This window comes from Stegostoma tigrinum, chromosome 12 (assembly GCF_030684315.1).
Source record: "Stegostoma tigrinum isolate sSteTig4 chromosome 12, sSteTig4.hap1, whole genome shotgun sequence".
In the NCBI taxonomy this organism is placed as follows: domain Eukaryota; kingdom Metazoa; phylum Chordata; class Chondrichthyes; order Orectolobiformes; family Stegostomatidae; genus Stegostoma; species Stegostoma tigrinum.
Genome location: NC_081365.1, coordinates 70,185,044 through 70,197,220, shown reverse-complemented (window position 1 = coordinate 70,197,220; position 12,177 = coordinate 70,185,044). Strand labels below are relative to the sequence as shown.

Genomic DNA, 12,177 nt, shown 5'->3' with positions numbered 1-12,177 from the left:
CCCAATAAAATGGGAAAAGTCCTGTAATGACGCAGCTGATTTGTTACTCCGCCTTTTGTACAATTGTCCAAAGTCGCAATCACCCACTGAGTGAAGTTTACTGAACCGTGTAATGCACATTGAACATTTGAAATGTTCATCCTGCCTGCTAATATTTTGTACATTATGCACATTATTCTACTAACTGAGCATGAGTTCAGTTTTCCCTGTTTGACAGAACAGTGCCAATGGTCAGCTCCATAGCTGCAAAAGATGTAGGAACTCCACCTCCAATGCCTGATGCGCTACTGTGCCGTCACATTCTTAATGACATGACACAGCGTGTCTTAGAATTGTGGGTAAAATCCCAATTGTGGGGATTTTGAGCAAAACTTCAAGTGCTCTGAGGGAGTGCTGCACTGTGAAAGGTACAGTGTTCCCGAGTAATGACTGTGTGATTGTTCTTCCTTGTAGTACATTGATTCTGCAGCAGCCAGCAATCTGTGGAAATTATAACATTATGACACTGAGTTCCGTGAAGTTGCTGTATTATGTTCCACCATATTAGTTTCTTTTTTAAATGCTACTAAGGGGAAAAGGTGGGTCTTGTGGCAAAGTTTTCAAAAGCTCACTTAAAACAGTTATTGGGTCATTTGAAGGACAGTTTTAATGTCACAGTTGGAGAAGATTACGTAGTTACTCAAAGGATGGCAGAAAATAACTTCCTGTCTGTGCTACTGTGGAGGCGACTGAGGGCTACTAGCAGTATACAGTAAGTACATAGCTAATAATATATTTGGAGGCTCCTTAAGAAGTTGAGCAGTTGGTCAGCTCTGTGCAAAAGTCGGGGATTAGTTCTGGGAGTCAGTAGGTACAGCAACATTTTGCAGTTAGGGCTAAGGATCAGTAATGGGTTGGGGGGTTTGGGGGAGGGGGTACTAGTATTCCAGGTGATGCATTGTATAAGTGAATAGAATAGAAATTTATTGTAATGTGTACTTTTACATTAAAAATACAGTAAAATGTTTTATAAGTCACTTTTTATTAATGACAGGAGTCAAAGATTTTTTAAAAAATGTAAAATTAGGACAATGTTCATCACTGTTCTGTTAACAGCTCCTGGGCTCTGGGAAAGCTGAATAAGGAACAATGGAAAAGCCTGAAGGCACAGAATGAACTGCCAAATGTATCAGAGATAATGGGAACTGCAGATGCTGGCGAATCCAAGATAACAAAGTGTGGAGCTGGATGAACACAGCAGGCCAAGCAGCATCTTAGGAGCACAAAAGCTGATGTTTCGGGCCCAAAACGTCAGCTTTTGTGCTCCTAAGATGATGCTTGGCCTGCTGTGTTCATCCAGCTCCACACTTTATCACTGCCAAATATATGCCTCATTGTCTTTTTAAAAAAAAGTTTTAAAATTTGTACACCCTTGCTACACAAATAGATGGATGCATGTTCTGTAGTAAAATAAATGCAGGTTGCTCTGACAGACATATATCATTCCTTTTCCAGTGTAGCTATGCCAAAACTGCAGCCCCATGCTAGGTTCTCATTTTCACACCCTACGTGTTTATCTCCTTGTAGAATGCTGTTGCAGGACAAGAGAAACTGTCTATTAAGGCAGCTGGAAGAAGCAACACGCTTAACCACATATTTGCACTCGCAGCTGAAGAGGTTAGTGGATCTGTTAGAATGATCTGTACAAAACTGCACGTTATAATATAAATGTAAACCAGATCCAGTTGATTTCATCTAGTTATCAACAATGTTATGCTGTTTTTGGGCAACAGGATTCATTCATAGTTATACATTTGCATAGCTACCCATGTATAATAAGCGTGACGTTTGTTAGTGTAGTGGACGTGAAGATACAAATACAAATCCCAAAACTGGTTTGTTCAAGGATTTAAATTTGATTTTAAGAAAGCATCTGGAAATGAAAAGCTTGCATCAGTAAAAGTGATGATAAGGCTTGTTGGATTTTTGTTTTGTGAAAATGATGGTAATGGCAAAAATCTGGCATCCTTACCAATTCTGTATGCTATGTGACTCCAGTCCCGCACCAGTGTGATTGATTTCTTGAATGCCCTCTGAAGAGGCTGTGTGTGCCCCCCCACCCCCCCCCAACGGCAACCCCTCAGGCTTAGTAGGTTTGCAAGCTGGGTTGCTGCTCATGGCTTAGAGAATTCAATCTCCTTCAGCCAGTCTACAAAGCAAGGGGGTGGCGCGGGGGGAGAAAAATCACATCAGTTAAAAGCATAGATACAGCAAATGTTCGGTCATGTTTATTCAATTTATGCAATGTTACTTGAAATGACCTATTTACCTCCTGTTTGCATGGAAACAGAGGTGCTTAGGAGATGCTGTTGTTAAATGAAGTAGAGTCATACAGATATAGAAACAGGCCTTTTGCCCACTGTGTCTAGGCTGTACAACAAACACTAGGCTACACAAATCCCTTCTTTACCTGAGCTCGCTATGTCCCAGCAAGAGTATGTTGGTACAAGTGTTGTGTCCATGCTGTAATAAGGAACATTATCAGTATCCTATGATCTCACACTTATAACTAAATCAATATTATTAATTTTGCAGCTTATCTGCTAGCTCGCTCACGGTGTCATCCAGCAGTAGTAGAGGTTCACTTGCATCCAGCTGTGGATCATTGGCTTCCAGTCGAGGTTCTTTAAGCTCAGTCAGTTTTACTGACATTTATGGCCTTCCACAATACGAGACCGACGCATCAATTGATTTGGGGTGCTATCTGCAGTTTGATCTGCTTCCGTTTGACACGATAGCCAAGGACCCTTCCTTTATTGACCATTTAGGACTGTCCAACTTGAGCAAGCCCAGGCGGTCTTTGGACCAGCCTCAGTCCTTGGCGTCGCTCTCCTCTAGGTCCTCGTTGTCCTCGCTCTCGCCACCCAGCTCCCCACTCGACACCCCATACCTCTCCGCTTCTCGCGACTCTCCGCTGGCCCAGATGAACGAGGAGTTTGAGGAGCTGCTAGGAAGATCGGAGTCTGAAAACCTGCGACTGCAAGCCCAGGCTGTCTGTCACGATTTGCAGGAAGCTGCGTCTGCCCAAGTTGTTGGAGCTTCGGTCAGCGATATCAAGCTATGCCAAGATGTGGATCCCAGAGTGAGGCCAGCAATGCAGGCTGTAGGAGGTACAGTAACTGTGAAATGTAACATTTCTTTAGTGCTGTTGTGGCACTTAATACCTGCTCGAAACTGGATTTGGTTGTGTCTGTTTTGAATACTCAGAACGGATTAGCAGTTGTTTCTTCAGCTGCTGAGGACATTGGCAATGCTTTGGGATATTGCATGTTTTAGAGGAAGAAAGTTCCTGGGATTACAGGTGCACAAATCACTAAAAATAACAGTGTATTTCATTCAGTCCATTTCTAAAACGAAACCACAAAGTACTGGGGCTTGTTTCTCAATGACTAGATTTTAAAAAAGCAATTATATCAAACTTGCATTGAATCTTGAAGTTGTTTGGACCATGCCCTCAGCACTGTGAACAATTTGAGTCTCTTATTGTAGAAAAGACCACTAGAAATGTTGCAAAATAAAAATTACTCAAATAACATCACAACTGGGAACTTCTACCTTTTTCAAACAGCCCAGGGCCAAGTTCTCAAAGAAGTAGATGACTGAGGAGTGAGCTGGTAGATGTTTTCCAAATATGAAAAAGTTTGTTAGGGAAGTCCTGAAGAAGATACTTCCACTTAGAGGTAAAGCCAGAACTGGAAACCACAAAAATAAGAAGGCATTTAGTAAATGCCCAAGTATTTTAGGAGAAATTTCTTTAGCTAGATAGCAAGTGAATCTTGTTCCCACATAAAGTAGCTGTGGCAAATGGCAAAATAATCTCCGAGGGAGCCAGAGATAAAAGGATATTTAAGTTAACTGATCCTGATAGGATTAGATCACAAATATTAGAACGATGAGGTCCATAACACCAAAATTGGGCCAAATGGCTTGTCTCTGTGCTGTTTATGCTTTGCCACAGTTTGTAATAATCACTGTATGATATTTGAATACATTTTTTGATAATGTGGATTTATATCCTCCAGTGGCTCGTTTTGTATTGATGTTCTTTTGAAGTTTTTGCAGTACAATATCTCTCTGGTCTGTGATGAATTTTAAATCTCCTGGTCAGGGTGTCAGAGGGAACATTCCAATGGGGATTCCTGATGGAAAATGCAACAAGGTAGATGTGGGGCGTTGGCATTGGGTGTAGTCTGGGTGTTTGCTGGATTGGAACAGTCTCACGGTCACAGCTGCTCTGACAGTCTTACGGTGTTACTGAAATGAAAATGATTCAAAGCATGTATGTTCCGGGAACAGTAAAACAGTAGGTATTTCTAAAGGCTGAATATACTAGTACTCACCAAGTTTACCAGCATGCATCACTTTAATCCATTACCACGTATTATGTAATGGTGATGGCAGTGCTGTTTATGGAGATCCATGAAAGGATTACAAGGAAGAAAATGCTAACAGTATACAGACTAATTTGGAGTTCAGGTTAATCTCTGCCACACACTAAAAAAACTTAGGAGGGGAGCAACATTTTTATGCACAATTGAGACTTGCCCAGTTGTTTGGTGCCATCCTGTGGTGGTGTCATGTAAAAGTCACACTCTCTGATTTTGAGAGTGATGAGGCTGGATTTTTTTAACTCCCCATATGTAGCTGTATGTGTTCAGGTGGGTGATCTGTCTGTTCCATTTTAGCAGCATTGTTCATGCTGTCAACAAGGCACTGGCTACATGCACGTGTAAAAATCAAGATCCTACAATGCAATTCCAATCTCGGTTTGGATTTAAGCAGGGGTGGTGCTCAGAGTTCTAGACCAAGGGTCAGCAAGTTGAGAGTTATGTCCTCCCTCATATTCCTTACAGAGGCCTGCCTGGTCTCTAACTTACCTCCTTTCTCTTTTCCTGGCAGCCATCGTCTCTGGAATGCACCATCAATTGCATTGCCTTTTCAGAAGGTTATGTTTGTCATCACATATACCAACAGAAGTTGCTGCAAAAGCTCAGCAGTCCTGGCAGCCTCCATGAAGAAAACATCAGAGTTAAGGTTTTGGGTCCGTTGAGCCATCCTCGGACCTCTTTTTCAGGTCACCGGACACAAAATGTTAACTCTGATTTCTCTTCGCAGATGCTGCCAGAGCAGCTGAGCTTTTGCAGCAACTTCGCCTTCCTGATTTACAGCATCTGCAGCTCTTTTGTGTTTTTTTTATAAAAATGTGTTCCTCATCATAATTTGGTTTCAAAAGTCTGGTTTCAGAAGTAAAGTTGTGTTTCAAGTCCCAGAGTTAAAAAGGCACAATGCTTTGATACATGCACCTCGTCCACCTTAATACTTCTCAGTGGGACGGAGAGTTTTCCTTTTGCTCCACAGTAAGTTAATCCAGACCCAGCTCTACTGGGATGTTGTTTAATCCTTTCTTGACAAGCCAACTCAACAAAATTGAACATAACAAGGTGTAGAGCTGGATGAGCACAGCAGGCCAGGCAGCATCAGAGGAGCAGGAAGGCTCCTCTGAAGAAGGGTCTAGGCCCGAAACGACAGCCTTTCTGCTCCTCTGATGCTGCTTGGCCTGCTGTGCTCATCCAGCTCTACACCTTGTTATCTCAGATTCTCCAGCATCTGCAGTTCCTACTATCTCGTCAACAAAATTAAATCTTTATTTCATAACAATGCAGTAAAGCATGTTGAGTTAAATGTGCTATGTAAATGCAGACACTGTATTTTAATTCTCCTGTTTTGAGGACCACCATTAATGTACTGTGTGTCTTCCCTCCTTTATTGTAGCGGTAACCCTGCGCACTGACAGTGCCCTTAAAGCAGGCCGAAGAGTGAGAAGAGTCTCCACGGGTTTCTCGGATGATTCCCTCGCCACAGACAGTGGCGTCTTCGAAGCATTGAGTAAAAGGTGATGAAATTATTTACTTCTGCACCAAATCAAGTTGGTGGAGCAAACCCTACCGGTGTCCTCCAAGAACGTCCTTCTCTCGGGATTCTGACTAGCTGTGAGGGGTACCGATATGTTGCCACTTTGTTTGTGCAGGCAGTGCTGCATGCAATTCTGACCATTATGATAATACTCTGTGCATCTGTTAGATTGATCTGAGCAATGATTGTTTCTTCAGTGACGCAGGGGCTGCCCCCGTCTGTGTGAAACTGTCGACGGTTGCAGTTTCTGTTCCGCCAATTGCAGGGTCGTGCTTAATCCTGTTATTGAGGTTACCTGCAGCAGTAACAGTGGACCCTGAAATTCAGTGCGGCTTTCTGTTTGTGCTGTACAATATCTGTCTGGGGAGAGCAGCAAATCATCACTAGCAAGGGAGTTACTTGGTGCTGGGTGCATTTCCCCCACATCTGTCTTTTGCACAGGGTGAGCCCGTGCAGCCGTTCTGTCTCACTTCAGTGACAAAGTTATCAAACTGTTAACTCTTCTCCCTCTCCTGAGCCTCGAGGAAATAGGGCCAGCTCATTCCTTCCACTGCTTTTACTTTGGGTCAATTGCACTTAGGTCTTTCTTGCAGAGACTATCCACTGACGTGGTCATTTGGTTAGTCTCACCAGGTAAGGCATAATGTGCAGGGGCTGTAGTGTGAGTCATTATTTCACATCTGCCAGATGGGATGTCTGCCGCTTATTGCAAGACTGGAACACTTCTCTGTTCCGTCATAGCTGTCTGGAAAGGGTTTCAACCAATAGGCTGACACAGGTTGGAGTACTCACACTGAGCCAAAGCTCACTCAAGACCACTCATTCATGATGCATGATGCAGACATGCCTTTGTATTAACTGTGACTTATTAGATTGTGAATTTGCTTTTCATTTATTGTGTCCAACTGTTTGGATTTGCAGGCCTGAAGATGCAGACGAGACTCTGTATGATAGTAGTTCCATCACTTTTGATCCACCACAAATTAAAATGGGACTTGTGTAAGTGTTTAAATGTACCGGGCTTTCTCAATGACATCCATAAACTGTAGTTCCTGTCTCCTGTTTTATTTGGGAGGTGTGTTTTGTTAGAGGTATGAGAGGAATTCTCAGGACTGTTACTGAACCTGTTGAACAATAGATGGTCCTAAAGTATAGGAACCTGATTGGACCACATATGGAGTGGTGTGTATAGTTTTAGTCTCCCTAATTCAGGAGAGATATATTCTATTATTGTCCGAGAGGTAGTGCAACAAAGGTTCACCAGATTTGTCCCACTATCCCAGGAACTATCCTGTGAGGTGAGGTCGGGCAAACTGGGCTAGTATTCTCTAGCATTTCAAAGAATTAGGTGATTTCGTTGAAATACTGAAAGGGGTGGACCCAGGCTGGAAGTGGATAAGATTCTTGCATTCACTGGGGAGACCAGGACTGGAGAAACAATAAGAAAAAATCTTGGGACCAAGATGAGGAGAATTTCTTTTATTTGGAGGGTGGTTGTTGGCATTCGCTACTCTGGAAGCTCAGACTTTGAAAATATTTAAAGTAGAGGTTGCTGAATTTCTGATTATCCAAAGCATAAAGGTTTCAGGAATAGAGTGGGGAAAGGCAATGAAGTGTTTGATCAGCCATGATCATATCAAACAATAGAGCAGGCTGAATGTTCCTTATTGTCATGTTAAGCAGTTTAAACAAATGAGTCAATAGTAATCCAACCTCTGGATGATTAGAACGTGAGGAAACCAATGTGAAAAGTAATGTGTTAAAGTTCTTTAAAGTGCGCACACTCAACAACAGAGTTCTGCATCAGCAACAATGTACAATCAGAATCCGGTAGTTTAACTGTGATGTGACTGGACTAATAATCGAGAGGTTTTAAGTTCACTAGACAGTAACCTGAGGGTTTGAAATCAGTTTAAAATGTCTGGCAGTAATACCCTGGTATCAGCAGTTTATCATAACAGTAACTCGGCTTTAAAGTTATGACATTGGCTGCAGAGTGCTTTGAGACTTGTTTGGGTTGGGAAAGGCACTTTATAAATGCAGGTCTTTTACTACTTTGGCAAATACGCTTCCATAACTTTTGTATCTTCAGGTACGATCACCGGGAGGAATGCTTGATCATTCACATCCTTCATTTACGGAATCTCACTGCCCTACAGGTGAAAGATGGGAGCAGAGTGTAAGTTGGAAACGATAATACAAGTTATGACCATAAAAGGCCTGCTTTTGCCTGACTATTATGTAGGACTGACCTGATTCTTGATAGAGCCCAGTGCCAATGTTGACTTTGGATCCATATTAAAATGACGTCCAACACAATACTAACGACACTTTTGAACAAAGATTCGAATTATGTTGAGGGCAGAGGTCTAGTCACTGGGGATCATGTGTGTTTGCCACTGAGCTAATGAGTAGAAATCTCTTCTCTGTTCATGAGACTTAGAGAGAAGCTGTCGAAAACTGAGTGGGGGCTGGGGTGGAGGGTATTGATGCACAAACTGGAGTGAGTGAGCGTTTAACCAAGATTTTTGATTTCACTGGAGTGAAGAAGGATTGTTATGCACATATTGAAAGATTGCAGATACTAGAGGGTGACACTGGATCTGCTATCTCTAGAAAACGATGCAATTTTCCAAGAAAGGGTGAGAGGTGAGAAGCTGGAAAAGGGCTCGATTCCAATCCATGACTCATCAATTTCCATGAGAAGGTTAAGAGGCCACTGAGGGCAAAAAAAAATGTCAGAGCTGGGATTACCGACTCCAGACACATGAGTGTGCACCTATTGAGTTCAAAGTGGGCAGAAATGAAAGTTTTTAATGTTGGCACACTTCAGGAATTAGTGAACCTCACAGTAGTGTGCTTTTATCTTTTTTTTGGAATCCATTTGTTTACCTTTGGCTTTGGTCAGGTTATCAGGCCACCCACCTCCTTTCTAATGGAAGACAGCACCAGGGCCCATTATGGCCACCATCTGCCTTTGGCACTTAACCTGCCTTTTGCAGAGGGTGAGCATGTCTGCCTCTGGTTTGGACTATTGCAGAAATGTATTTGGTTTCAGAATTAGGGCAACTTTGTCAGATTTCTCTGAGGATTGGGCTTCACCTCCCTGAAGTGCAGCATGGGAGTCAGTCAGTTTATGATAGATTTGATTTTGGTTCAGTTTGTTCTTACTGCTTGCCATGGACTGTTAAAAAGCGATAAGATCATACATAAACTTCTACCATGAAGTGCTTAAATTTTTTTTAAGCACTTCATGGTAGAAGTTTATGTATGATCTTATCGCTTTTTGATTAATGAAAAGGCAACGTGCTGGATATACTCAGCAATTCTGACAGCATCTAGTGGAAAAAGAAACAGAATTTACAGTTTGAATCCTACCAGAGCTGCTGAAAGTTTTCGGTCTTTCAGATTTCCAGCATCTGCAGTATTTTGGTTTTTGTATGAAAGTTACATTTATCAATGTTTTTGTTGAGTCAGTGGTAATTTATTTGCTTCATTGTGTGGATGTATTGTAGAAGTAGTTTTTGTTTAAGTGTTACTTAAATCTTTCAATTTTGGTTTATAAATTGTGACGCATTTCACTTTGAAAGCAAAAAGCCTTTGGTTTATTCAGATCTTGGGGGTACTGAGACAAAGGTAACTGAAGGAACATTTGCAATCTACAGCAAATGTCATGTGATAATGGGAACTGCAGATGCTGGAGAATCCGAGATAACAAAGTGTGGAGCTGGACGAACGCAGCAGGCCTAGGCCCAAAACGTCAGCTTTTGTGCTCCTAAGATGCTGCTTGGCCTGCTGTGTTCATCCAGCTTCACACTTTGTTATCTAGCAAATGTCATGTGATTGAGCGTCCCCGAAGCAGCGTCATGCAATTGAATGCTATGTCATCAATTCACATGGCCTCAACTCCAGGATTACAACCAATTGGGGTTTGTCCTTGGAGAGATCAAGTTTGGATTGATTATAATCGGTCCTCTTGTAAATTTATCTGTCATCTTTTGGCTCATGCACATTGTGAGGGGTTCCAGAAAGTGGTAGGAACTACAGAACTTTATGAAAGAAGCTATGCCCTACCAATGTTCATTCTATTAACTGGCAGCATCAAATTTAACAGGAAAGTAGATGAGAAGCTGAAGAGATTTGCAGTCTTTTATGCCATACATTGAGGTCTAACTTCCTGCAGAGAAAGCCCTAATTTAACACAGCAGAAATAGAGTGGGGTGGGCAATTGGATGCTTTTTAATAGCCAGCAGAGGATACAATGGCATCCGTACCAGCTTGTCACTGTTACTGCTGGGTGCTGGGATATTGTATGTTAAAACTCAATCTGTTGTGAGCAAGAATAATTCTGTTCTTTTTGCAGGTATATAAGGACCTCATTGCTCCCGATTGACCCAGGCACAACGTTTACCTTCCGCTCCAAGGCTTTAGAGATTCAGGCCCTAATGACATTCAATGAATCCTTTCAAATCCCAGTGGCACCCAGCATGTTGAGATTGAAGACTGTGCAGCTGGATATATGTTCCATTGACCAGCAAATTCAGGAAGAGTTATTGGTAGGTGCTGCTTTGCAGTTTCCTGGTATTGATAATCCTCCCTCACGTTGCAGGTTTAACATTGGTGTGATCTCGGCCCAGGCACTGATATCCTCGCACACCGCAGGTTTACCATCAGTGTGAACTAGTTTCAGATACTGATATCTTCCCTTAACGTCGCAAGTTTAACAACTGTATGAACTAGTTTCCCTCTGAGCTCACTGTGAAACCTATTTTGCTGTCCACACATAAATTGTCTCCCCCGGGAAGTGTCACATTAGGTCTAGATCTGGATTCAATTGATTTGCAGACAGTCGAGGTGTGAATTCATTCCGTGTATTTCATAGTTAGCCTGGGTGCAGCAATGATAGAGAAAAGGCCGTAGATATCCAGATCATGATGACATGGAACCTGGAGGTGGTCCCGTTCCCAAGTATCTGCTGTCCCCTTTTCTTTCCCAGCAATGGAGCCAGTGGTTTTGACCAATATTACTGAAGAACCCTGGTCAGTTTGCTGGGTGCCTTGAGGGGGCACTGCGCCCAGGACACTGGAGATGAAGTGTGGAGCAAGCAGACCAGTTTGGCCAGGAAGCCATTGAGCTTTCTGAACTACAGTAACTCAATGGCGTAATACAAATGGGGCTTAAAGAAAACATGCTCTTAACCTTGATATGTTTGTTTTACATTTCACTCAATGAATTTCTTATGTTTAGGGAGTTGTTCAGATAAGCCTGGCTGACATTGAAAGACCAGGTGAAATGTTGCTCCATTGGTATCAACTGTTAACCTTCAGTAGTATGGGGGCAATACCTGAAAGGAACAGCAGGCAAGCTTGCAGTACTGGAATTGTTGGAAAGCTGACGGATAGTGAAATGAAGGTAAAGTAGAATATGTGCTAATGTGTGTTCATTCATGTACTAACAGAGGCAAGTACAGTAATGCTTTTATGAGCAAATATGTCTGTTGGATATCTATGATGTGAATGGATTTTAAAAAATATTGAGCTCAAGATCATGAATTGGCTGTAATGCGATTGATGAATAGTGGACACTTTGAATAATGCAAAATTTCTACTGTATGGTATAATGATTTCTCTATATGTGATTTTTTTTGTAACGTAAGGTTGCATAAGAACATAACTATTGCGTTACAGGAGAACTACCTGTCAATAATTATCCTCATTTCCCACCTTTTTTTCCACAAATTATTTTATATATGGGATGTCTGACTCTTGAGCCACTTGCCAGAGAAATTTTTTTTTCTCTACTTGGCCCGTCCAAACCACTTCTAAGTAGATATTCTCTAACCTCCTTTGCTCTCCTAGAGCAGACTCCTAACTGAACACCTCAATTCCTGGTAAACCTCTGTACTGAAGCCTTGTCTTCTTTCCTTCCAGAAGTGCGATGCCGAAGCTTTTGCAGAGCTTGCTGGTTGAGGGCTACTTCGTGACTTGTTTTGTATTCGGTGCTATTATGTACAAAGTCAAGTATCCTATATACTTCCCTAATCACTGTAACAACTTGTCCTGTCAACTTTCAAAATGCACAAATCCCCAGCTCACTTTGTCCTTGTGCACCTTTACAATTGCCTAATTTATTTCTTTGCTGTCCATCTTTCACATTCAGACCCAAAATGTTAACTCTGCTTTCTCTCCGCAGATACTGCCAAGCCTGCTGAGTTTCTCCAGCATA

General features: G+C 42.1%; 1 protein-coding gene across 1 annotated transcript in view; it reads left to right on the top strand.

Moving 5' to 3' along the window:
• wwc3 (WWC family member 3) overlaps positions 1-12,177 on the top strand; it is a 164,273-nt gene that overhangs the window by 134,300 nt on the left and 17,796 nt on the right. The window contains exons 10-16 of the mRNA XM_048541017.2: positions 1,567-1,656; positions 2,575-3,149; positions 5,812-5,932; positions 6,874-6,951; positions 8,045-8,131; positions 10,316-10,508; positions 11,200-11,364. Of these exons, the coding sequence (XP_048396974.1) occupies positions 1,567-1,656; positions 2,575-3,149; positions 5,812-5,932; positions 6,874-6,951; positions 8,045-8,131; positions 10,316-10,508; positions 11,200-11,364 (1,309 nt within the window). The remainder of the gene's footprint in view (positions 1-1,566; positions 1,657-2,574; positions 3,150-5,811; positions 5,933-6,873; positions 6,952-8,044; positions 8,132-10,315; positions 10,509-11,199; positions 11,365-12,177) is intronic.